Genomic DNA, 27746 nt, shown 5'->3' with positions numbered 1-27746 from the left:
CTGACGGTCGTGGTGAGCCGCGACTGCGCCTGCGCTGGCGACGCGGTTTTCGCCTGGGCTGCTGGGGAGTGCCCGTCGGGGTGCGCGGGGGCGCGCGCAGCAGTGAGAACGAGCTTCTCTGGTCGCGCGCGCCGGAACCCGGACTCTCGGTGGAAACCGAAGACGCGCGTGCGGGGAGCGCCTGGAGGATGAAGAGGCAGGGGTCCTTCTCGGAGCAGAAACTGGCGCGGACGCCGTCCGGGAAGGCTGGTGCGGCAGAGGGCGGAGAGGGGAAGGGGCGGTCGGCCACCAGCCCCCAGGGGCGGGCCGGCGAGGGTTCTGACCCGTGGATTAATCGCGATTTCCCTGGGAACTCCCTGCGCGACACGTTCTGTCCTTCCGGCTTTAAACGCGTGGGAGCGGGTGGCCTGCGCAGGGGCGTGTAGCGAGAGTGGCCCTGCTCTGGAGCCAGACGTGTGGGTTGGAATCCCGGCGCCGCCGTGTAGCGTCGTGCAGCCGTGTTCTAGTTGGTTAACTTCTCTCAGCCTCGCGTTTCCCGTCGCGACACGGGGATCCCTGTCCTCTCTTCACGGCATCGCTGTGATAGTTAAATGTCGAGTGCGGAGCACAGTGCCTGCCTAACCTGTGGTGACCGCTCCATAACCTGTAGCTGCAACAGCGACGGGGACTGTTCCCAAACACACGCAGCTACGAGTGGCAAAGCTTGTGGCTGCCCCAAGTCCCGAGTTCTTCCTGTCACGCCGGGGGAGGGTGGCGTGGCAGGTGCTAGGGATTTGGCAGATCCCTCCTCCGTGAACCAGTGGTCCTCAAACTTTTTGATCTGAGGAGCCCTTTACACCCCTAAAAATTGAGAACCTCAAAGACCTTTTGTTTATACAGGTTAAATCTATGGATACTGACTGTATTCGAAATTAAAACAAAATTTAAAAATATTTGTTAACTAGAAAATGACCACAATAAACCCATTACATGTTAACTCAAGTAACATTTTTTATGAAAAATAATTTCATAAATGAAATAGTGCAGTGCCAATGTTTTGTATTTTTGTGGATCTCTTTACTGTCTGGCTTAATGGAATTCTCATACCTGTTTTCTTACACCTGCTTCTGCATTCAATCTGACGTGTCAGGCGGCCTACTCAGAACTCCACTTGTTTTGAAATAATGACAGTGAAAAAGGGAAATAAAGTTTTAACGTCATTATGGAAATTTTCAGTGCACAGACTGAAAGGATCTTAGACAACCCTAAGCTTCCTGAGGGCCCCAGAGCTAACTGACCTACCCTACTTTAGAACTGCTGCATCAAAGAAGTATCTTTGTCTTGGTTTCCTACAAATAACTTTGTTTCTTAGGACAATTGCCTTACTCTGCCTTCTCTTTTGTGTGCATCCCCACTCTCTGCTGTCCCAGGCGCTTTCTTGCACGAGAGGCAAAGGGTCTCCCGCTGCAGTGCTGTCCAGGGCGTGGGAGGCTGTCAGGAAGCTCATGGAAGTAATGCAGCCCTGTTGGCTAAGAGCATAGGGTGGCACTTAACTCTTTCACAGTTTGAGGCTGATAGTCTTCTCTTAAATAAATGAGGCAGTCGCAACTTGACATTAGCAGGTGATAGATTTTCGTTTTTCAAATTAAAGATTGCTTTTTAAAAAACAATAAAAGCAGTATTGGGTAGGAAAAAAAATCAAGCAATGCAGGAAAGTTAAAAAGAAGAGAATAAAAGCATTCCAAATCCCAGCACCTAGTTGTAAATCATCAGTATGTGGTAACCATTCTTGTGGGTATTATTACATTAAGTATGCATTGAAAAATCTTTTTTAAGCCCTGGCTGCCCTGGCTGCCCTGGCTGCCGTGGCTGCAGTGGATTGAGTGCCAGCCTGTGAACCAAGAGGTTGCTGGTTGGATTCCCTGTCAGGGCGCATATCTGGGTTGCTGGCCAGGTTCCCCTTTGGGGCTGTGCTAGAGGCAACCAACTGATGTTTCTCTCCCTGTCTTTCTCCCTCCTTTCCCCTCTCTCTGAAAATAAATAAATAAAATCCTTTAAAAAATGTTTTATGAATTTGTAATTATTCACTCTTTAATAAATCTTTGCCTGACTATTGTATACCATGGTAGTAGACACTGTGCTTTGCTGTGGGTGATAAAGATCTCACATAAAGGCTTTACTTGAGAACTTTAAAACAGGTAGGAGTGATCAGACACTTATCTGCAGAAATAAAAATAATAGCTAGAAAATAATTCGTATTTTGAATAGATACAAGTAGTGTTTTAAAGAACATATAACTTATAAAGAGTTATATAGAGAACATATAACTTACTACTCTGAGGTAGGTACTAAAACCCACTCTGTTTTATAAGAAATTTAGGCTAAGTAATTTGTCTAGAATCAAACAAGGGTGTGGTTGAGGGCCAGGATTTGACGTTCATCCCAGCTCGCATACATTGCTCATAAGGAAGTTCAAATGTAGTCTGCAGGCATTCATTGAGAAGCATTGAAAGAATCTTGACCTGGAATGTGATGATGCGGTCTGTGTTTTAGGAAGATTAACTTGGCATTCAGTGTATATTTTTCTCAGTATAATTTCTTATACATATGTCTGTGTTCTTATTTCATAGCCACAGACATCAGTTTTATAATTATTGTGTTATTTTATTGCATTCACGAGCCCTAGTGTACTTATCTACTTTCCTATTATTGGACATTTGGATTTTGGCAGCAAAATATAAAATGTTAGTGATAGATCAGTCTGGATGAATAGTCCTATTATGGCATTGCATTGTTTTTCTTGTATTTTAGGAACAGCCAATGGATTTCTCATGGAAGTGTGTGTTGATTCAGTGGAATCAGCTATAAATGCAGAAAGAGGAGGTAAGAGAAATTAGAGGACGAATGACAGTTTATAGTCCTTTTAAGAGTCTGAAAATGAGTCCTGTGAACTGATCTTGCAAGCCTTTGTAATTTGGAAGGATCCTAGTAATCCTGTTAAAGAGAACCAGCCAACTAGGAAACCTACTTGGGAATTATGATCTTCTAGTCTTACTGCCCTAGTAGGTCACATTTTGAGTCAGTGTCCACAATAGTGCTTACTCACCAACTTCGTATTTTTATTGAACTTAGTAAAGATTTAATGTTTTTGAAACCATTGATTTAAAGATGATTTTAGAGATTTTTATTATTAGGGCTTCTATCTTATCTTTCTTTTTAACATTATTTTTACGTCAAGGTTACTTTTGTACTGAACCTGCTTTAATAGGAACCTGCTCTAATAGAGATTCCCACCATCTCAGGATCAGAAAAATTTTTAACTTTTTATTATGGAAAAATTCAAACATATACAAAAATAGAATAGTATAACAAGTCCCCATGTACCCATTACTTATTTTCACTCCTTTTCTGTACATGACCAATCTTTCATCCATATTGGGGGTATCAGCAAACTTTTTTATAAAGGGCAACATAATATACAATATATTTTCAACTTTCCTGGCCACATTTGGTCTTTGTTGCATCTTGAAAATAATTCTTTAAAAATGTAAGTACCATTCTTAGTTTGGCAATAAAAAACAATGAAGTACTAATACATGCTCCATCATAGATGAATCTTAAAAGATTATCCTAAGTGGGACAAAAACAGTAAAAAATATATATTGTATGATTCCACTTATATGAAGTGTCCAGAATAGGCAAATTTATGGAGACGGAAAATAGATTAGTCGTTGCCTAGGGCTTGCGAACATGGGGGCGGGGAAGTGACTGCCTGAAGGATGCCAGGTTTTCTAGGGGGGTTGCTGAAAATGTTCTAAAGTTCGTTGTGGAAATGGCTGCAGAGCTCTGTGAATATACTAAAAACCATTGAATTAAACACTTTAAATGAGTGCATTTTATGGTATGTGAATTACACATGTTTAAAAATTCTTCATCTAAAAAACTTTTCTGAGCTGAGCAATGCTTTTTTTTTTTAATCACAGGTGCTGGTCGGATTGAATTATGTTCAGGTTTATTGGAAGGAGGAACCACACCCAGCATGGGTAAATAACCGTTTTTTGGATTGCCAAGAGACAGTTGATCATCTGTTTCATTGGAATCCTTTACTGACGTTTCTATCACATTAACTATGCTATGGATATTGTATCCATAGCATCAGAAATGCTTGTGGTTGTGAATAAGCTTGTCTATCAAAGATGTGATTGAGTTGATTTTTTTTCCTTATACATCAAAAAGTTGAGAGATAGGTAATTGCTCTTAATATTGCTTCAGTTGCTGTGATGTAATGGATTCCATCTTTCCATTTTGGCATCCTCAGTGTATTAACTTTTGTCTTCATTTTTCCCCTTCTGGTCTTTGTGGTGGTGTCTTACGTTTTACTTCTACATTTTGTTAAAAACTCCACACTATGTTGTTTGTCGTTATTTCCACTGAGGCATTTTATTTGCACATATGTATTACATCCCTGGAAAAGGAATCCCAGGATTTTCCCTCCTGCTGATGTTGTCAGTGCAATGAAACCAGCATGACAGGCTGGGAGCAGTTAGTCCGCCACTTTCTATGTCTTCAAGTTGCACGTCAAGTCTGGCTGATCGCTCCACGCTTGTTTAACTTGCCCATGAGGTTCACAACAGATTTCACAGCTGTGGTGTTTGTTTAAAGAGTCTGAAATAATAAGAGAACAATCACATTTATGCATACATAGTTACCACTTCTGGTGCTCTTAATTTCTTTGTATAGATCTCTGTTTCCATCTGGTTTTATTTTCCTTCTACCTGAAGTAATTCTTCTATCATTTTTTATAATACAAGTGTGCTGGTGATGAATTCTTTCAGTTTTCAAATGTCTGAAAACATCTTTTCTTATTTTTTAAAAGGTATTTTTGCTGAGAGTAGAATTCTAGGTTGACAGTTTTTTTCTCTCAGTACTTTAAAGATACTTCTTCTCTCCCTGCTTGTGTTGTCTCTGATAAGAAATCTGCTGTCATCCATACCTGTGTTCTTTCCTGTGTAATGTGTCTCTTTTCTCTGGTTTCTTTTAAGGTTTTTTGGTGGTGGTTCTTTATTTTTGGCTTGTTCTTTATTCTTGATATGATGTACCTGAATGTAGTTTTCTTCATGTTTTTTACACCTGTGCATTTATATTTTTTATCACATTTGGAAAGTTTTCAGCATTCAATGTCCTCTACTCCCTCCTTCAGAGACTTCAATTGAAGTTATTCAGTTAGATAATTCAATTATCCTTACAACTAAATATTTTCAATTGAATATCTGATTATATTTTTTCTACAATTCACTGATGAACTACTCTTTTTTTTTTTAAGTCTCCTTTTTCTTTGTGTTTCATTATAGATCCTACTGCTTTGATTTCAAGTTTACTAATCTTTTCTCTGCAATGTCTAATCGCTGTTAATCCCACCTCGTGTGCTTTTCATCTCACACATAGTTTTCATCTCTAGAAGTTTGAGTCTGTTGTTATATCTCCCATGTACCTTGTTAACTTTCTTGAACAAATGGAATAAATATTAGCTTGTCTAGTGACTTGGCTGCTAATTCTAACATCTGTATCAGTTCTAGGTTGGTTTTGTTTGGTTCATTTATCATCTCATGATGCATCTCATTTTCCTGCCTAATGATTTTTTATTGAATACAAGACATATGTTACTTTGAGGTTGATGATAGCAATTTTTACTATAAATATATATGCAATAGCCCTTTGAGGTCTCACTGAAAGAGGGTATTCCATAGCCATCTAATGAAATCTCTGGAACACATCTGTAAATTCAACCGCAGTCAGTTTTTTGCAACAGCAATCATGAGTCAGTGCTTGGTGTTGGGCATATTGACATCCCATGCAAACTTGGGGTTCTTTTAGCAAAGAGAAAGAAGTAAATTCATATTGGGTAAACGCTAATGGTGCTTGCCAGAAATCGTAACTATTGAAGAGTTCTGAATCGTGTCATACTTAGGTACTTTTGTTCATAGATCTCTGCATAAAGTCACAAATAAGTAGAATTTTGTTCCCTTTTACATATCTCTTTAAAAAAGGGTTTTGCTAAAATGTCTTTGTCCATTAAAGGATCATAAATTTTAACACTGTGTGGTGACCATCTCCATAGGAGGTTTTAAATAGAGCTGTCACCAGTTAAAAGGAGAGACCGAATCCTAGGGAGCACACTGGCAGAACACTGAGGCTGGTGGTTATTACGTTTTCAGACGTTACATTCCAGTGAAAGGATTTTTGATGAGTCAACTGACAAGTGCTTTTAAAAGGCAGTAACTTCTTTCTATTTTCTAAGTTGCTCTTTTTTTTACCTTTGATTTTTTAGTTAGCTTGTTCTGTGTCTACTTTTTTCTTCTCAGTATCCTCTTTCCTTTTAGGTCCACTTTTCTCTGGTTTCCTCAGTCAATTCTTCCTTTTCTTATAGAAGTGATACTATCGTAAGAGCATACGTAAAAGACCAATAATATTTTATTGACTTCCTTGAGCTTTTAGCGCGCATTTGCATTCTAATTAGTCTGATTCCCGTTCCTGTAGGTGTCCTTCAAGTAGTGAAGCAATGTGTCCAGATCCCAGTTTTTGTGATGATTCGGCCACGCGGAGGTGACTTTTTATATTCAGATCGTGAAGTTGAGGTGATGAAGGCTGACATTCGTCTTGCCAAGCTTTATGGCGCTGATGGTTTGGTATTTGGGGCACTGACTGAAGATGGACACGTTGATAAAGAACTGTGCACGACCCTTGTGGGTAAGAATTTGTATCTGAGACCAAACAGCTTCGAATGATGATTGCATTTAATGTTCCTGATATAGAAAACCACAATCACAAAACTAACTTTTCAGTCACATCTGCAGGCACGTAGAGTCCCCTTTAATACGCAGTAGTTACTGAGATGTTTGGGCAGAGGGTGTGTGTGGCATAGCCTTCCTGACTCTTTTCAGTTGCTGTACATTGGGTTTTGCTACTACTATTCCTGAACTGTTAAAGGAAAGTTTACCTTGATTCCTTTAATTATTGCACCAAAACCCACCAAAGCTATTGCATTTGGTGAGGATGGGGAGATGTGGAGAGGACAGAGGTAACCTATCTGTATTACTAGGTCAAAGTATTGAAGATTCTCAGAAGAGTGAGTAATAAATATAATGAACGCTTCCCTTATAGTTGCCAGATTTTATAACTTTAATTTGGTGCCTCTAAGGAGAGGGTGATCAGTTTTTAAAATGTAATAATTAGATTAATGGAAACATAGGACTTTTGAATTTGGAGAGCTGCCATTTTATTATTATTTCGGTTCACTTGGGATAGGAAGATACATGAGTCCCATCTAACATGGAGAATTCTGTATATAGCAGTCAATGATGATCTCTTCGTTCATGTTGTCCTGTGACTTTCTTTTGTAGCTCTGTGCCGTCCTCTGCCAGTCACTTTCCACCGAGGTGAGTCATTTCCATTTTAGAAGTTCTATTGAATAGTGTCACTTATCTGATTTCACCAAATGCCACAACCTTTTTTTGGAACAAAATTCTATAGTGTTACGGTGTTACCAATTTGTTTCTTTATACTGATCTTGGGACTAACAGTTGTAAATTTAGAAATGCACAACTTCTAGAATATATGAAGCCTTAGTTGTGAAAAGTTGTTCAAAATATACAGTGGTGAAAAATAGATGGTTGTGGTGCAGGGGTATTATAGAGGGAGAGAGAAAGCATTGCCTGCAAGTGTATGTACTTGTCACAGTATTCCAAGCAAGAATCCTGAAACTCGTTTTTATTAGGTTGCCTTAGGTCATACGCAACCCCCAAAGGAATAAATTTACTGTGGCCGGTGGAAAGAAATTTACTGCCTGGCTTAAGCTAAACAAGACCATTCCTGGAGCTAGGAGTGAGGTCAGCTTTCCCAGAAGAATATATGATTCATGGGCAGAGAGGGGTGGGTATCTGAAGAAGAATTGCATTCTGTTAGGAAGGAAAAAAGAAGATACAGATGCCGGGCAGTCAGTGAGCAGGTAGATGTTCACTATAGTGCACAGAGTCGCTTTACATTACTGATAGCTTATCTTCATCAGAGTAATTTCTGAAGTGAATCTAACTTCATATGAAAATACTTCCTGTCTATAAATCAGATAGTTATAATTTCCATACACTCTCCAAATATTGGTAAAATGAAGGAACAAGCATCAGTTTTGCCTTCAGAGGGCACTGCTATTGCACAAGAAAAGAAGGAAGTCTTAGTCAGTTTTTCTTTTGATTTGATAGTATGCTTGAGAAACTTGAATATTTTTCTGACCCTTGAGTAAGGATTCAGAGATTAGGATAAGAGTAGAGACCAGCACTTGCATCCATTTATATAAACTAGAGACAAAGCATTTATTACCCTGTTTTTCTTTAAGTGAGTAATACCACCAGAAAACTGTTTTCTTGACTTGCTATGTAGCAGCGCTTCTCATTAACTAACAGTAACTAAAAGACGTTAGACTGCTTAAAAGTCAGAACCTTGAGGCTAGTCAAAATTTTTTTTTGAAATATGATGAGTAATTTTAATGAATAAACATCTGAAAAACACGGTTTAAAATTTGACATGCTAAGTAATTCAAAATAAACCCATCATATCGAATGTATTTTTTTTGTTCTAAAACTAAGAAAATCATTCCAAATTTCTGTTCTTTTCTTTTGCAATCACAAAACTGACTTTTTAGTCACACCTGCAGACACTAACTTATTTTGTATAAGTTTATTAAATTATTCAGTGAGTTCAACAAAAATATTTTCATGTTCTCAAAATTTTATGTTGGCCTGGGTTCACTCATGTATTTAAATGAGATAGTATGTGAACCAAGGCCTTTCTCTAGAACCGGTGAGTAATGTTTAATTCTACATGCTCTGTTTGTCTGAGCCTTACGGTAGACTCCACCAATTTTGAGTCACTTGCCTATCACAGTTACATTTTTATTGTACCTGAGTGCTACCTGTGCAAATTTACTTAACAATTTTCTTAAAGTAAATTCTAAACAAATTTATTTTAAAGAGAAATCTTTATAATTAATGAAAACTGGAAACTTTTCATCCATCTGCACTTCATTTAATAAATGCATCTATTCAAATGTGTACCACCTAAGTGATCATGCACACCACCAGTGGGGTGCAGATTGTGGTGTGCTGGTGTACTGGCTCTTGGGGAAAAAAGAGCCCCAATTAGTGGCATTTGTTGATTGTTGTGGTTTAAATACTCTCACCTTCAGTGATTTCAAGCTGCCAATGTATTAGTGATCATGTTTGCAAAATTTCTGAATATTTAACAATTGGCTTTTGCAAGCCAGCACAAGCCAAGTCCAGCTCACCACTGTGTATATACTACATTTTAGAAAGCACTGTGTCAGTGATGTGTGTTCAGAATGCAAATCAATTTATTTATTTCAGCCTTTGACATGGTTCACGATCCAATGGCAGCTCTAGAGACTCTTTTAACCTTGGGGTTTGAACGAGTATTGACCAGTGGATGCGACAGTTCGGCTCTAGAAGGGCTACCTGTAATAAAGCGGCTCATAGCTCAGGTACACGCAATCTCTTTCTTACTTTCCTAAGACTGTTGTGGTTACTGCTGATATTCTGTTGTTCAGCTAGGTTGTGAAACTGGATATTACTGACTTCATGTTTAGTATTTGGAAAAAGCAAGCATGCAGTAATATATCTATGTAATTCTTATTTCTTTCATGTGAGCGTTTTTAGTAACTAAGGCTCTTAAGATCAGATTATAGACAATGCCTAAGGATCTTATCTAATTTGGGTAACCAGAGCAAATTTTACTTTTTCTCTGCCATCAGCATTGCATAGTTCTAAACCACATCTTCTCACTGGCGGTTTATGTATACTTAGGGGATCCCATATAAAATTTGAGATCATTATCATTTTTAGGTGAATTCTAAAACTAAAACTATATTCTTCTCCCATCTCTTTCTATGTATCAAGATAGGAAGAAATATAATATTTTTCTCTTGTACGCCCTGGTGTGTTAGCGTCATTGTAGAGCAGTTGGAAGATGGCTTTGTAACTGGGGTGTGTCTGTGTTTTTCTGACATCAGTCCAGAGGCATTCTAAGCTAGTGAGTATGGACTTTGAGAAGAGAGAGTTTTGGATTTGAGACTCAGGTTTGAAATTTATTTGCTGTGTAGTATTGAATAGATGACTAACCTTTAAACCTCTGCCCTTATTATATGAACTGTTGAGAGGACTTATCTAAGAAATAGAAGATCAAAAACTATGAACAGCAAAATGACAACAAACTCACAACTATCAACAACTGAACCTAAAAAACAAAAACAAAAACTAAGCAAACAACTAGAACAGGAACAGATGATCAGAAGTGGAGATCACTTGGAGGGTTATCAGTGTGGAGGGAGAGGGGTACAATGCGGGGAAAAGATGCAGGGAATAAGAAGCAGAATAGGTAGGCACAAAATAGTCAGGGGGAGGTTAAGAATAGTATAGGAAATGGAGAAGCCAAATAACTTACATGTACGACCCATGGACATGAACTGTGGAGTGGGGGAGATGCTGGAGGGTGAGGGGGGTGTTACAGGGAGGAGGGAGAGAAAGGGGGAAAAAATTGGGACAACTGTAATAGCATAATCAATAAAATATACTTAAAAAAAGAGTGAATAACCAAAATAATAAAAAAGGCAAGAAAAATTTGTTGAAAAAAATAAATAAACCTCTGTTTCCTCAAGTGTGAAATTGAGATGAGTTTAATTCTTCCTGTATAGGGTTGCTCTAAGGAATGGTAGAGACAAGCTAAGAGCCATAGTGCAGGGTTTGACATATAATACATCTTAATACATGTTAGTTTCTATTATTACTACTACTGGTATTATTCATAATATTATTTAGTGTTACTGGGTGGACATTTGTTTATGTTTGCTTTTCTATAATCATAAAAATAATTTTTGTAAATTTCACATAAAGATCTGATATGACTTTGCTAATCTGGAACTTACTGATTTTACAAATATTTATTAAGTATATAGTAGGAGCAGGGCATTTGTATTATGGGATGACCGAGGGTGTGTGTGTGCGTGTGCGTGTGTGTGTGTAACCACTGCCCTTACAATCTAGGGCACAAGAGGCACTTTGCATAGAGCAAGCAATTTTCATGGGGTGCTATAAAAAAGGTACTGGGGGGACACATGGGACAGGAGGGGTGGGGGTTGGCAATAGTTAGCTTCCCAAAGAAAAGACATCTGCACTGTACGGGCTTACTCATTTGAAAGATGATGAGGAGTTATCCATGTAAAAGGGGGTGTAGGAGAGGGAGAGGGGGGGAATGCTCCATGTAGGTAAATGGTGTATGCAAAGAAAAGGAAACAAAAGTGGACATAACTTAAGATACCGAAGAATTACTATACTATTGAATGTGAACAGAAGAATACTGTCCAGAGTCTTGAAAACTATTTAAGAGTTTGTATTTTGTCCCTTGTGTACTGGGGAAGCCTGCAGGGTTTTAAAATAAAGGAATTGATGTATCAGGTTTCCATTTTGTTACTTAGCATGGAGTGGAGAATAATTGCCATAGTCACATACTGCATTTTAAATCTCTCTGTGTGTTTAAGAGATTTGTGGTTTAATCATGGCTTGGCAGGAAGAGCTGGGTTAACTTTTCTTATACACTAACTTTAAAAAAAAATAAAAATTGTTTAACTTAAGGTATATTAACATGCTTTGATATACATATATATACTAAAGTGATTACAGTCAAGGTCATATCCATTTATATAGTTACTGTGTGTGTGTGTGTGTGTGTAGTAAGAACACCTGAAATCTACTCTCAGTAAATTTTCAGTACTGTTAAATATGGCATTATTATTATTATTACTATTATTATTGAAACCAGAAAAGTCAACATTCGAGCTGCCTGTCACTACCAGAATCAATCAGTGGAGACAAGGATTGAATCTTTCTGGGTGCTTTATTCATATGCTGGCGATCTGAGAAGAGGCAGGTTATGTGCCCTCAATTACTGTCTTAACATCTCATCTCAAGCTGACCTTTTTATAAGGAGAAGAAGGGTAGGTTGGGGGTTTAGGAAAAAGTTTGCCATATTTTGCTGTGTATATTGCCCACTGACGTTTTTGGCCCAAGCTTTCAGGGAAAAAAATCTTTTGCTTTAATTTTTTAATTCAATTATTTATTTATTTATATTTAGGTACTCGGTTTTTGTATTATAAAGGAATTTTAGCATTTATGTTTGAACATATGGTACAAAAAATTTTATGTAACAAATAATCACAAAACACAAGAACAGATTCAAGGTATTCCAGGCACCACCCATGTATAATGCGCATCCTTACTTTTCCTTCAAAAATTTGGACAAAAAAGTGCATGTTAAAAACGGCAAAATACAGTAATTGGATGAGTTGCAGGCCAGCACCGATTTTTCCTGGTACTTCTTCATCTGTTGATCAACAGTTCTTTATCTGCATCACAATAGTTCCCTCCCTGGGATACAGTGGGTACCATCTCCATGGCTTGCAAACCCCTGGGGCATGAAGGCTGAATTGCTTGTCAGCTCCTAGAGTCATTCAGGCCATGCATTCCGTTCCTGGAATAACAGCTTTCCACATGCATTCATCATTTACGGCTATCATCTATGCCTGAAGCTAAAATCTTTAACTCTTGGGTTCTCCTATCAGTCCCTGTTACTTAAATACTAGTCTTGGGGTTCTGTTTTTGCACAGTGTAGAATATAATTTGTTGTTGGCTCATACTCTACAAAAGAATGGGTTTTTTTTACACCTTAGTATTGTAATACGCAACTAAAACAGTTTTGTAACAATCCATCATTTCTTTCTATGACCACTCTTTCCAGGTCATTTACTGGTTTCTGTTTCTCTTTTTGCACCCACATATCATTTCTTCCCCTCACTTTTTTGGGGGAGAGTCAGCTTTATTTATTCTTTAGCAATTGAAGTATTAAATGATAACAGTTTTTATTCTATCTTCAATAATGTTATATTCATTATACTTGAAATTGTTTAGCTTTCTCATAGAAAAAAGAAACCCAAACATAAACCTTTATACTATCCACCTACTAGTTCAGCAGCACAATTTTAATAAAAGTTTTTACTGATAATTGGACAATTTATGTGACATGGGCAGAGAAATATTAAGAGTGATTCTAAAGTGGCCAGTCTTGTAAGTCAAGAGTTCTGATCCTTGACCCACTGCTCAATCCACATCAGTGTCTGAGTGATATTACCCTCTAGATCTTCTGGTTTATCGCTGGGCAGCTGATGCACTATTTCTTTCTTGTAGGATGCTGATACTTCATAAAGAACTTGAAAACTTTCACACTCAACATTATCTTTTAGTTTCTTCTTCTTATAACCCCTTGTTTCAAGTCTTTTGTACATACACTGTTTTCTGTTTTCAGCGCAAAAACTATGGGAAACCAGCATTCAGGGAAGAAAACACAACCATGGTGATGAACAGTAACTCCGCCTTCACTCATTTGGTTTTCTAACTCATCAGCTGCTCTGTCTTCATCCAAAATGAGACAATCATACTCTTCATCATAGCCATCATGTAACTGCCCTTCTCAAGCTCAGTCACCCTCATTAATGTATTTCGGTCCTGATCTTGATGCAAGTTCCTTGCCTCGCGTGGTTTTTCCAACACCTGGTGTACACCAGTGAGCCCAGTGTTCGAAAGCAACGTGGTCCTCACAGCGATGGCTCCTTACCCTCACTTTCTTTAAACTAAAAAAATTTGGAATGCTTTTCATAGGCTTCTGCAGTATATCCAGCTCTTTAGAATTTGTTGCTTTGCTACAGAAAATCCCTCAAGGAACAATCACATTGAATGTTCATCTTAACTTTACACTGTTAGTTACTTACAGCTCATTAAAGTAACTTGTCTTAAAAGTAAGGAGAAAGCTGTTCTCCCTCTCCTCCTGACTCTCTCCGCACTCTTCCCTCCCGTTAGCCCCTTCCCCTTTCAGTGCTTTTATGCTATCACCGCTTCTGAGACTTTCTGCTTCTCTTCCTTTTTTTGGCATTTGTTATTGCTGGTGTTAGTCAGTTTTTACTTTATTCCCTTCTTTTGGCTTCTGTCCTCTTCTGTTCCCTTGTATCCTCTTTCTTCTTTACCCTTCTGCCCCCTTCTCACACCAGACATGAGACCTGTTCTCTTCTCCCCATTCGTCTTCCCCATACTGACCCTATCTTTCGGTTTTTTCATCTGTCCTGATGGGACAGGATGTAGAATTTAAGTATTTTTTCAACATTAATTATATTTATTGAATATAGTAGTTGAATATTTCTTGTTTTATGGAAAAAGAAACTAAGTTTTGGGCGGTTCTTGGCTGAATTTTCCCCGTTGTCCCGCAGCACTCAGGAGAAGATTGCCTACCCAACCCTGAGTGGCTAGAGCGCTGGACGAGTGCATGCACGGGCTGGACAGTTGGGGCAGATGGCTTGGAATTGTGTTGGCTTGGCTGATCGGCTGGTCCAGTGTTAAAAACCCATCTCAGGGAATCCACGTGTGAAAAATTTCCATTTATGTATAATGTAAAGATTTTATTCTGCAAAGTATTATAAGCCTGACATAGTATGTACTCTTTTTTCCTGTCCCTGGTATCTACCTGTTCCTAATAGTTAACTAGTTAGTGGTTAACTACTAGTTGTAGCTAATTACTAGTTGTAGTTAACTAGTAGCTAATTCCTACTACTAGTAGTTCCACTAAGTATGCATTTATAATGGGGTGATTTCCTTTTGACTTTCAGTGATATATCACCAAAATTTGTCTAGGAAATGTGATGGAGATTAGAATAAAAGTAAGGAAATTTCAATACTTCCAGATTTATCATAAATTAAATCAATCCATATAGTTCAGTATTATTCCTTAAATCCTAGTTAAATGGACCTGTGGTTTTATTTAATTGGTATGAGAAGCTAGGGAATTTAGTTGAGGTACAAAATGCGAGTAGATGTTTTCCAATAATTTACAGTAAGGCTATGCTCTTTCTTTACTGCTGAAATCTTGTTTAAGTTCAACTGCTTCTGTCCCATCATATACCAAGAACTCAGATTAGTGTTGTTTTTCAGTAATGGCTTTTCTTAAGGTGGTGAGATTATTCAGTATTTATATTGCATTCTCCTATTCTTTGTGTCTATAACAATACAAATTTTTAATGTAATGCAATAAAACAACTGGATAGAAAGAGTTACTATGTTGAACATCTTACTTATCCAAGATCCCAAAGAAACAGAAGAGATCTATTGAGAATTAAACACTTAATAGTAATTTTAAAAATTTAACTTATGTTTCTGTTCTCACTGCCTTATTATCTCATTTAGAGAAAGATATTAAAATTTACTTGTTTATTTTTTTTTCAGGCAAAAGACAGGATTGTGGTAATGCCAGGTATTTATTTATCTATCCGTTCACTAGTGTACCACTGAACTGTTGCGGAGAAAGAGCAAGGAGGCAGGGTGGGATGGGAGAAAGTATTAGTACATAGTGTTCAGAAAGAACATATCATTTGATTAACATGTTTAAGATTGGAAGATCTCTGCTGGAATTTAGAGCTTTAGATAAAGAGAACATTCTAGAAGGGATAAACTCAGAGAGAAACAGGAGAAGAAATAGATTAGGACTGGGCTTTCTCCATGTTTGCTCTCCCACAGTGTAGAATTTTGTGAATGTGGATGTCCATCCCTGGGAAGGCACACTGCCTTTGCTGCTACACTGTGCTAGGGCCATATGTCCAAGTCGTTAACAAGCTGTAAGCAAATAATATCCCGGATAAATACAATACTCAGGTCCTAAAAATCTCTGGTTGCCACGTTCTTCTTGTAGTGAGAACAGTCAGATCACGTGCTCCTGATGTCAACTGTGAGATGGGTGAAGTGCACACTGGCTCATGCAAAAGGAACAATTTTTAAAGAATTAAATGAGGCTACTTAGAATCAGAGGGAGACAAAAGTAAAGATTGTCTTAATTTGTTATTATTAAATTTCTCAAACATATAAACGAGTATAAAATAGCGTATATTCATTCCATAGATTTAACATTTTGTAACATCATCCTGAGGTGTTTTAAAGTTCATTTAAAGGTACCATGACATTCTGTCTTTGCGCATCTTTAAAAATCAGAGCATTTTACTGTGACGGTGATCATGTGAATCAGAATAACCACTGATTCTCTAATGCTGTTTAATACTCAGCAGTACTCTTCTTTCTCCGGTTGCCCCCAGAATGTTTTTTATAGCTGATATGTTCAAATCAGGAGCCCATCGAAGAATAAATATTGTACTTGGATGTTATCTTACTATTTTTTTTAATATAGAAGTTTTCCTTTTCGTTTTCTTGTGTTTTTTTTTAAGTGACATTTAAAAAGTTTGGGCATTTACCCTGTAAAATGCCCTACTTTCTGGGTAGATTGTTTCCTTTTGATATTGTTTAGCTTGTATGTCTTGGCCTCTGCATTTCCTATAGACTGGTAGCTAGATCATAAGGCTTGATTCGATTCTGGTTAAATATTTTGGTAAGCCTGCCTCATGGGCGATTCTGTGTATATCGTATTATATCACATGAGAAGGAGGTGGTAGTGTCTGGTTGTCTCACCACCAGTGATGCCAAGACTGACCAGGGGTCAAAATGGTGATAGCCAAAGAAAGGCCAACTTTTAAAAAGAGGCCATGTAAAGGGATAGTGTCAGAAATTTAGGAAAATTTTTCCTTCTGGCAAGTCCCTGAAACATGAGCAGATAGATAGAAAGCATACGTTATCTGTCAAATTTGAGACCCTTTGTTAATTAATCAGGGAATGTTAAAGAGACTTAACTGAGTCTAATGTGTTTCTACTTAAGACTAAATATTTAGTCTTGATAACTATTAGCCAGACTTAGATAATTGTTACTATTAAGATTGCCTTTGCTTATTATATAGTTACTAAGTTATCTGCTATGTGCAGGCATTACTTGGGATGCAGTTACACAAGAAACTTCTTCCTCAAGAGGCTTAACAGTCCTAGGTGAAAAGATGCTGTCTATGAAAATATTTGTGGCCATTTAACAAAGTTTACCAAGCAAATGATAATTATATGCCAAGTTCTTTGGAGATATGAAAAAACAGAAATAAGTAAGAAGTAATCCTTTCACTTGAGGAACTCACAGAATAGATCTATATATTATTACCATCTCCTAAAAATAAGTACCAAAAAGCAAAAATTCCTAGGTCAGTGAAACTGAATGCCTGATGAGTATTCATTATTGAGAAATATAAAGATAAGTGAAATATAGTACTTTTCCTGCAGGGGTGTCCAACCTGCAGCCTGTGGGCTGCGTGCAGTCCAGGAAGGCTGTGCATGTGGCCCAACACAAAATCATAAACTTACTTAAAACATTATGAGATTTTTTTTGTGATTATGTGCTCAATGTATTTAATGTGTGGCCCAAGACAACTCTTCTTCCAGTGTGGCACAGAGACGCCAAAAGGTTGGACACCCCTGCATCTAGGGACTTCCATAATGAAGCTTACAACAAATGTAGGCCCAAGTTTCCTCATCTGTAAAGAGAGGATATTGAACTCATTGTCCTCTAAGGTTCTGACTGTAAAGATGTGTTATTCTGTGTTTGGAAAATGTTTTATCTATGTCCTAAAATTGCCGATAACTGGAGCAACATGGTTTCAGTGGCCAGATATCTTGTTATTTGTTAGAAGGAAATAACATGTTTGTGTTTTAATTCTTATAATGAGCTCTGAGGTAGGCAATTATCCCTCTTTTATTGGTGAAAAAAATTGAGGCTCGGTGGTTTAAAGTAATTTATTTGAGATCATATAGCTGTGAAGAGTTAAAGTGGTGAAGCTAGAATTCAAATCTAAATCTGACTTCTCGGTCTGTATTCTTTTTACTTCTTAGGGCTCAGTGATGTTACTGTACCACTAAGAAAATAAAGTTTATGAGTCTGAAAGAGTGTGTGAAGTCGTTACTTCAGCAACCTGAGCAGCTTGAGATACAAAGTACATATTTTATCAGTCATTAAAAATATTGATTGAGTACTAGGAGATAAAGATATAAAGATGAATAAACTAATGTTATATTTATAATCTGGTATCAGTTGAGAATATGATTCTTTATGTGTAAATATTTAAGAGATTGCTCATCAAAACAAATGAGTGATCATAAAGTATTTGAATGTACAGTTTTAATAAAGGAGAGTTAGATTCTTCTGGAAATGAAACAAAAAATCAATATTATAATGAATAAACTGTATAACACTTGGCATTATTCCCATGTCCAATGACATCCGTGTGGTCTTTGAATTCTGGTCCAGAGAGAGAATCTTGGAGGTTCTGTTTCAGACACATTTCTGAGGCTGTGCTTTTGTAGCTCTGTTCTCAAATCTATCCTTCCTTTGTTTGAATTTGATTTTTTCTTTAATTGAGGGGGAGCAGGGATAGAATGCTTGATGATTTTCCTTGCCCTAGAGTAACCTTCTTAGATTTAAAGACTAGCATATAACATTGTTATGTAAACCAGTGGACATAGAAGATTCCATCATACGTTCTATGACCTTATCAGTTGTTCTTCAGAATCTGTAGTCTGTCTTTTCTAACTTTATTCTAGCTTAGTAGGTAGAGCAAGCAGTCATTATTATTCATTAAATTGTATGCAAAATTCTATTCTACTTAATGTATTATTTACTTTTTCCAACAGGGGGTGGTATAACAGACAGAAATCTACAAAGAATCCTTGAGGGTTCGGGTGCTACAGAATTCCACTGTTCTGCTCGGTCTGCTAGAGATTCAGGAATGAAGTTTCGGTAAAAATGTATTCTTTGACACATACAAGAAGGGATGAGATTAATCTTTACTTCCCAACATAGGAAAACCTTGGTTAATGGCATGATAAATGAATGGAGTGTTGTGATTATTAGTACATAAGTCTTGCAGTGGTTTTTACCCTGCTCTAAATAAGCAGGCTCTTCTGAACATAGGTGAACCATTTAATCCTTAAGTCATTGTCCAGCTTAGACCAGTTAGTAGTCAACTAATCTAACAGCTAAGCTTCACATGAGTTAGATAAGTATATGTGCTCATCCTCTGGTGCTTTCCTTTAGTAAACGTAGTAACTGGTGTGAGGATGGAGAGTCAGAGTTATTTTTATCCCTCCTACCTTTAATATTCAGTCTTCCCTTACCCTTGCTCTATTTTCAATAATTTTGAAATTTTATTACCATTAAGGAATTGAAATGGTTATGTAACTTGAGAGGACTCCTGTAATTTAATGGTTAGCAGTTGATTATTTATAAGTTGGGGGGAAATGTGATGTAAAAGAAGCAAGAGCCTTAGAACTTACATTTCTAGATACAAAATCAATTGTAATGTTTGGTAGATTTGGCTACTAGATGTTTCGAGTGATTAATTAATTAAAATTATGAAGTGTAGCAGTCCAGGGTCCTTGATTTACCCTTGTTCTAGGCCATGAAATAGCCTATAAAATGAAGTGCCAGCAGGAGGGCTTATTTAACAACTTACATAATTATCTGTTCCTTTATTGTTTCTATTGCAGAAATTCCTCTGTTGCCATGGGAGCCTCTCTTTCTAGCTCAGAATATGCTCTAAAGGTAACAGATGTGACTCTAGTAAGGACTTTGAATGCTATAGCAAACAATATTCTGCTTTAGCTGGACCTCTCTGAGAGACCTGGATATCACAGGATGAAGACCGAAGAGTAGTTTACAGTTCTCTGTGACACAACTTGAGCCTTCCTCTCTGGCCAGAACAGTCACAGTCTAAGTTTCACGTGGCTATGGAGAATGTTTCCAAGAAGAAAAAGAACTTGAAACAGAGCTACAATCACTTCCTTTGCTTGATCTTGCCACCCATCTTCATCGCCGTGGCTAATCTGGTCTGTGCTTCTTCTGTCGACAGAGGCTTAGTCTGTTTTCATTGGATTTAAATGATGAACTGAGAAAACTCAACTGCAAGGTATGAATTTAGAGTGTGATTTCAGGTTCAATTTCATAGCAGTATTTTGCATTATTTTTTTTGTAAAATAAAAGATGTCCATGCTATTAATGGCAGTGTCTCTTATTTTTACCCTGAATACAGTCTTGCCAATATGAAAGGAAGATTTTTTTTGTTTTTTCCTCCATTTTCTCTTTTTATTATGTATTCATTGGATATGGTGCCCTGGACAAGATGCTAAGGATACCGAGTAAAATGGTACATCAAAAAAATTCCCAGACTCGGTAAGCAGGATGTAAAAGTTCCCTGACTTTAAAAAGGCAAAAGTTATCTCTTGTGTTGACCAGGTTACCTCTACCTCTGACTCCAGATAGAAGAATGGCTTAACCATAACGTTCATCTGGCAGCTTACAAAGACCCATAGCCTTTCAGTTGAGGCTACAGATCCGGAGGATGTAGTCTAATGATGAGCAGGTCCCAAATGGTGAAGGTCATTACTAGCTTTATCTGTCACTTTGATATTTATGATATCATTTTATACTAACAACACACTAATAATAGAACTGTTGTTTCTATATTAGGGGAGTAACTGAAGCTTTATATAAAGAGCCTGCCTTTGGTTGGGAATCTAGTTCATGGAGCCTCTATGAATAGCATGCAAAGCTCTGGGTACTTACGAATGTACACACTAAGAGCCTTGCCTTCATTTACATGTGTCCCTTCCCTCACCTTTAAATCTTACTTCCTTTCCTCACTTGTTCAGGTACAATTTCAATGTAGAATATTTGTTAAGTAATTTATGAAAAATGAGAGGCAAACTATTTAAAAATCAACCTCAGTGGGTTTTTTTCTTGCTTACTCAGACTATTACTAAAGATAATAAATATTTCAAAAATAGTCTTCACGATTGGCTTTGGAATATAGAGACAGAGGTGTAAGTATCGTACACACGTGCACATATACTCACATTCAGTATTTCAGCCTAACCCTCCCGTGTGCTTAGACTTCGCTGTATTTTAAAGAAAAGGTCAGACCATCTCTATTTCACTGTCATCTCTATTTTATTAAAGCAGATGAGCTAGGGATTTGAGAGGTGGTAGAATCGCTCAAAGTTTAACAGCAAATTAACGTTGTTTGATTTCTAAGCTACTAACCTCCAGTCTTCTGCTTTAAGATGCTTCTTGATGTGGTACAGAGAGTGATAGTGCTGGGCAAATCAGACACACCTGTGATAATCTGGCTCCAGGTTTTAAGCATGAGAAAGTTAACTTAATTTCTTGAACTTTGATTTTCTCATTTGTAAATCAGGAATAATAACTAAACCATGGTTTCTGGTTAAATGATATATTAAAGCACATAGTCAGCACCAATTAAATGTTAGTTCTTTTCTTCTAGGTTAACTTTCTAGTACGTCTTTGATAGTTTAAAAGCCCTTCCCAGGGAGCCAGGTGTTGAGTATTGAAACCAATACTTTGTGCCTTCCTCTGTATAAATTAAAAGCAACGTAAGGTCATCCCTACCTTGATTTTATTTTTCCTACACCTTAGTCCTAAATATTTAAAATATCTAAAATATCACCTAAATATTTTTAAATACTTACTGATTACTTCATGTGTATAAGTTTCTTCTCAAGAGTATTATAAGTATTTTGAGGCTAGAGGGCAATGTCTTCATATTTTTATATATGTCTCATTATACCCATCAAATTTTATACTCACATTGGTTACGATGCCAGTGGGAAAAGAGCCCTGTCTTTGGTAATTATGCTAAACATCTTCTGTTTGCCCCTCCAGATCCACTCTTCACTTTGCTCTGTAAACTGACTCCAGCAGCATTAAAGAAATTATACACTGTGACCACGTAGTATTTATACTGTCCAGTAATGCAAAGCTGGTTTAACATCAAATAATCAGTGTAACACACTATTGATGAAGTATAAAAATCACATGATCATCTCAACATAGAAAAAGCATTTGACAGAATCCAACCCTTTCATAATAAAAACACTCAACAAACTTGGAATAGAAAGGAACTTCCTCGACCTAATAAAGAGCATCTATCAAAAACAAACAAACAAAAATAAAGCCTACACAGCTAACATCATACTTAATACTTTCTCCCAAATATTGGACGCAAGACAAGATATCCGCTCTCACCACTTGTACTCAACATTGTACTGGAGGTTCTAGCCAAAGGGATTAGGAAAGGAAAAGACAGAAAAAGCACACAGATGGGGATGGCTGGGATTGGGGGGAGGGGTGGGGGTGGAATGGAGACAACTGTACTTAAACAACAATAAAAAAAATGTGGGGAAAAAAGCACACAGATTGGAAAGAAACAGGTAAAATGCTCCACTTGTAGGTGACATGGCCTTAGACATAGAAAAACCTAAGGAATAGACAGACACACAAAAAAATGAATAAATGAGTTCAGTGAGTTTGCAGATTATAAAATGAATATACAAAATTGATTATATTGTTACACACTAGCAATTAGCAATCCTAAAATACAATTAAGAAAACAATTCCATTTATAGTAGCATCAAAAGGATAAAATACTTAGGAGTAAATTTAACCGAAGAAGTGTAAGACAGTACACTGAAGACTAGCATCACTGAAAGAAATTTTGAAAGACAACAATAAGTAGACATCCCATGTTTGTAGATTGAAAGAGTTTTGTTCAGATAACAATACTCTCCAATTGATCTACAGAATCAATGCAATCCATATCAAAATCCCAACTACCTTTTTAAATAGAAATGGACAAGCTGATCTAAAATAATCTGGAAATACAAGTGACCCAGAATAGCCAAACGATGTGGAAAAAGAAGAACAAAGTTGAAGGACTCACATTTCGTGATTTCAAAACTGACTACAAAACTACAGAAATTAAGACAATGTTCAATGGAATTCTACGCAGCAGAGAGAAAGAAGGAGCTTATACCCTTTGCAACAGCATGGATGGAACTGGAGAGCATTATGCTAAGTGAAATAAGCCAGGCGGTGAGGGACAAATACCATATGATCTCACCTTTAACTGGAACATAAGCAATAGAAGAAAAAAGCAAACAAAATATAACCAGAGACATTGAAGTTAAGAACAATCTAACAATAGCCAGGGGGGAGTGGGGTGGGGACAGTGGGAAGAGGGGATTACAGGAACTACTATAAAGGACACATGGACAAAATCAAGGGGGAGGGTAGAGGTGGGGGAGGGAGGTGGGTTCAGCTGAGGTGGGGTGGAGGGATGGGGAGAAAAGGCATTCAACTGTAATTGAATAACAATAAAAATTAAAAATATAATAAGAAAAAAAGAAAAAGAAGACAATGTTGTAGTGGCATAAAGATGAATGTATAGCTCAGTGCAATAGAATTGAGGATCCAGAAATAATTCTTATGTCAATCAATTAATGTCAGTTGTTTCCTAACAAGAATGCCAAGGCAATTCATGGGGCAAAGAATGGTATTGTTAACAAATGATTCTGGGACAACTGGACATCCACATGCAAAAGAATGAAGTTGGAGCTTAATGTTATGTATAAAAATTAACTCAAATGGATGATAGACCTAAATAAAAGAGCTAAAACATAGAACTCAGAAGAAAACAGGAGTAAAATATGTGACCTTGTGTTAGATAAAACTTTAGATATGACACTGAAGCACAAGTGAAAAAAGAAAAAAATTGGACTTCATCAAAATTGAAAAGTTATGCTCCAAAGGATAGCATCAAGAAAGTGAAAATACAAGCCAGAAAATTAGAGAAAATATTTGCAAATCGCATATTTGATAGGGGGCTTGTATTCAGAATATGTGGAGGTTACTTGCAACTCAACAACAAGAAGACAATTCAATTGCAAAGGAGTTAAGTAGATGTTTCTCCAAAGAAGGTATACATTTGGCCACGAAAAGACGCTCAACGTTAGTTATTAGGAAATGCAAGTCAATGAGATACCACTTAATCCCCACAAGGATGAGACTATAACCTGAAAGACTGACCATACCAAGGATGTGGAGCAACTAAAATTTCCATATACTGCTGGTGAGAATGTAAATGGTGGAGCTGCTTTGTAAAATGGTCCAGGAGCTTCTGAAAATGTTAAACAGTTGTCATATGACCCAGCAATTGCACTTGTATGTATAAACCCAAGAGAATTGAAAATATCCCCCCATAAAAACTTGTACATGAATGTTCATAGTAACATTATTCATCTTTCAGATTTAGAGAATAACCATTTTGCATTCTGTAATCAAAGACCATCAATGCTAAAACTATTAGGTAAAAGGCAGGAGCTGAATATCCACATGGTGCCAAAACATTGCCCTCTAGTTTATGTGCTAGTCATAAAAGTAGGAACGTAACCTCATAAGGGAACTATCTTGTTAACACCTCGACCCAGGAACAAATATTACTAGCAGTGGAAGACCACGCTGCTGAAGGACAGGATTTGAGAGGCGGGGAGGTCATCTGGACCATATAACCTAGGTTAGGAAATTGCAGTTTGGAGGTCTCCAACGTTAGAAAAGCTAAGAGTTGGGAAGGAGCTGTAACGGAGTGTGAGAGTTAGCAAGAGTGAAATACAAACAGCACCAAGCTCAGAGCGACCAACCATCCAGTTTGCCTGGAGCTCTTCTGACTTTAGCACTGAAATTCCCACATCCTGGGAAGGTGCTCAATGCCAGGTAAACTGGAAAACTTTGACCATCCTACCAGCTCAGTGAAATTATGTTTGCCTCTTGGTCCTCGCCTCCTTGTCCTAATCCTGGAATTAAGGATTGGGGGGAGAGGCTGGAATAACTGGGGGAATGATGAAAAGAATGACACTTTTCTCCCTAAGCCAAGAAAGGGGAGGGGCTTTAAATTAGATGTGACTTTGTTTTGTGGATGATAAAAATATTCCAAAATTATACAACTATGGATATGCTATAAACCATTGAATTATACACTTTAAATTGGTGGATTGTATGGAATTCATAGCAATAAAGCTCTTTTAAAAAAAATGAATGTGTTTTAGATTAGATTGGCCTGGACCTTTTAATACCTGAAAGAGACGAAAAAGTATAGGATCTGCCTGAGATGGGGTCAAGGGCAGTGAAAGAGGTTTGATATAGCATGACTGAAGACAATGATGGAAGCAAAATATTTCTTGTTTTCTATTTAGTTTACATGCTTCAATAAATTGGCTACACTAATTTGAATGGATTTCCGTTCCCTGCAACCAAGAATTGTGACCAGGACACCTGAAGAATATTCATTTCTTCCATTCCTATGCAGGATGGGGCAAAAGTAGGTTTATAGTTGTGAGTATGTGAAAGTTTGTTCTTATATTATTATTTATTAATTATTGTATTATTTTCCATGCAACTATAAATCTACTTTTGCCCCATGATGTATAGATACTAATTATTATACTTGGATAAAATAATAAATAGTTGTATGTGTGTATTACATTGCTCTGGTCCCTCAAAGAATCAGGGGTTTTTTTTGTGTGTTTGTTTGTTTGATCATTTTTAAATCAAACTACCTTGGCATTATGCCACTGGTCTATATTGGAGATGTAATAGAAAACAGTTACATAAAATATTTATATAGGTGTTTTATTGAGGACCTAGGGGAGACATTTAAAAAAATGTTTTAATCCTCACCCAAGGATATGTTTATTGATTTTTTTAGAATGAGAGGAAGGGGGGAGAGAGAGAAACATCAGTTGCCTTCTGTATGTGTCTCAACCGGGGATCGAACCTGCAACCTTAGGTATGTGCCCCTACGAAGGATCAGACTTGCAATCTTTCGCTGTATACGATGATGCTCCAACCCACTGAGCCACTCTGCCAGGATGACGTATTTTTTCCTTAAGTGTTAATCTGAGGAGTAACTGGGCTTCTAAACAATGATCTGTCTATATTTTATACATGGAATTATGTCAACATCAAGACTTTATTAAATTTCTTGGGGTGACATAAGACATTTTGCTTTTGTCTGCCTCTTTTTTCCTGCAGTGGCCCCTGAAAGATGATACTTTCCTGGTGGGATCGTGGGTCACTGAGCTTCATTTTCCCTACCCACAGGAGAGAGCACCTACCCCAGGCTAGGCAGTCAGAATGCCTCATCCTTTTGTCCACATTCGATCAGTCCATGGACGGGAACACAACACAGACAGGGTCATTCAGAATCCTACCAAGGATTTTTTTCTGGAGCTCTCCGAAAATAGCTATGTAAAGCTAGGTGTTTTTCCAGCGATAATTATTATTTATATTGCCCCCACCATGTTATTTTGTCAGATGTATTTTCTGTGTGTTTGCTTTCATAAGAATATTTTAAAATTCTTATGAAGTAAGAATTTATAAGTTTCATAAAATTATCTTGAAAAGTAAAGAAAATTTAAAAAGATATTTTCCTGTTTCCTGATGTCATCCTGCCTTTTTTTTTCCCCATAACTCAGAAGAATATTTTTTCTTCAGTACATTCTTTTTATGGTAGTCCATTTTCTTCTGCTGTTTTATGACCTATCAAGAATACGTTTTATGATGTGAAGTAAAGATGTAAATTCATTTCATTTTCTCTATGCTGACATGCTGCTGTCCAGAGAACATCGCGCAGTTCATCCCATTCTCTCTGGCTTGTCAAAAGTTAAAAGCTTATTCCTTCACTGTACAAGGAAAATTATTTTGTATCATTGATAACTTTTACTATTTTTAAACGCATTCAATATACTCTCTTTTTAAAGTACATAAAACTTTTAGTTGTTGACTCTTTTTTGAAGTTTTAAGTCTAATTCAGTGAATTCATTGTTTAAATCTATTTTCTGCAATTTGTTTATTCTTCCAGAAAAATTCACTATATTTCACATTTTAATAATGAAAGGGAGAATCAACATACAATAAATAAAAACATTATTAAAATTGTGTTAATTTAATTATTTTTACATAATTACCTTTTGGTCTCTGGCTATTCTGGAAAGATTATTTTTGTTTCAGAAGTACAAAAACAGATTATCTTTGGTGGGAGAAATTAGGAGTAATTATTTTATTACTTCAGACGAGACCGGGTGCGTTCAGGGTGGTCTGGCTATAGACTATTACTTCATATTTATAGTTTTTAGTTTTTGCTATAGGAATATGGATTACTAGGCCCGATTAAAAAGTAAAAGGAGAGATTTTCAAAACGGGTTTGCCACCAGAACGCGAGTGCCATGAAAACTGCTACTAAATATTAGCCGAAATGGGACAGGAAAGGACTCATTAACATGGACGTCACTGGACATGTAGATTTGGACAAGTCTGCCACTACTGGCGATCTGACCTACAAATGCAGTGGGATTGACAGAAGAACAATCAAAAAAGTTGCGAAGGAATCTGGTGAGATGGGAAAGGGCTCCTTCCAGGGTGCCTGGGTCTTGGATAAACTGCAAGCTGGATGTGAGCATGGTATCACCATTGATAGCTCCCTGTGGAAATTCAAGACCAGCAAGTATTAAGGGACCATCATTGATGTCCCAGGACGCAGAGACTTTAGCAACAACCTGATTACAAGCACATCTCAGGCTGACTGTGCTGTCCGACTGTTGCTGCTGGTGTTGGCGAATTTGTAGCAGGCATCCCCAAGAATGGGCAGACAGGGAAGCATGCCCTTCTGGCTTTCGCACCGGGTGTAAAAACAACCAACTGTTGGTGTTAACAAAATGGATTCCACTGGGCCGCCTTACAGCCAGAAGAGATACGAGGAAAAGGCTAAGGAAGTCAGCACCTACACTGAGAAAACTGGCTACAACCCCGACACAGTAGCATTTGTGCCAAGTTCTGGTTAG

The 27746-nt window shown here is 37.4% G+C and overlaps 1 protein-coding gene and 2 pseudogenes across 2 annotated transcripts; 2 read left to right on the top strand and 1 right to left on the bottom strand.

The window, feature by feature from the left end:
• The first annotated feature begins 61 nt into the window (after positions 1-61).
• CUTC (cutC copper transporter) lies at positions 62-20053 on the top strand. 2 transcript variants are annotated; one of them, XM_024555747.3, is made up of 9 exons: positions 62-249; positions 2791-2862; positions 3963-4022; positions 6517-6726; positions 7380-7415; positions 9396-9529; positions 15366-15393; positions 18690-18795; positions 19545-20053. In XM_024555747.3, the coding sequence occupies exons 1-9, from the start codon at positions 189-191 to the stop codon at positions 19657-19659; spliced, it is 822 nt and encodes a 273-aa protein (XP_024411515.2). In that variant the 5' UTR covers positions 62-188; the 3' UTR covers positions 19660-20053. The 2 variants fall into 2 exon arrangements, with proteins under 2 accessions (XP_024411515.2, XP_045047378.2); XM_045191443.2 differs by lacking the exon at positions 7380-7415.
• Positions 12095-14867, bottom strand: LOC123479253 (adenylate kinase isoenzyme 6-like; annotated as a pseudogene).
• On the top strand, positions 19785-27746 carry LOC139440875 (elongation factor 1-alpha 1 pseudogene; annotated as a pseudogene).

This window comes from Desmodus rotundus, chromosome 4 (genome assembly GCF_022682495.2).
Source record: "Desmodus rotundus isolate HL8 chromosome 4, HLdesRot8A.1, whole genome shotgun sequence".
Lineage (NCBI taxonomy): Eukaryota > Metazoa > Chordata > Mammalia > Chiroptera > Phyllostomidae > Desmodus > Desmodus rotundus.
Note: the sequence above shows the minus strand (reverse complement) of the source record. Positions and strands in the feature narration are given on the sequence as shown.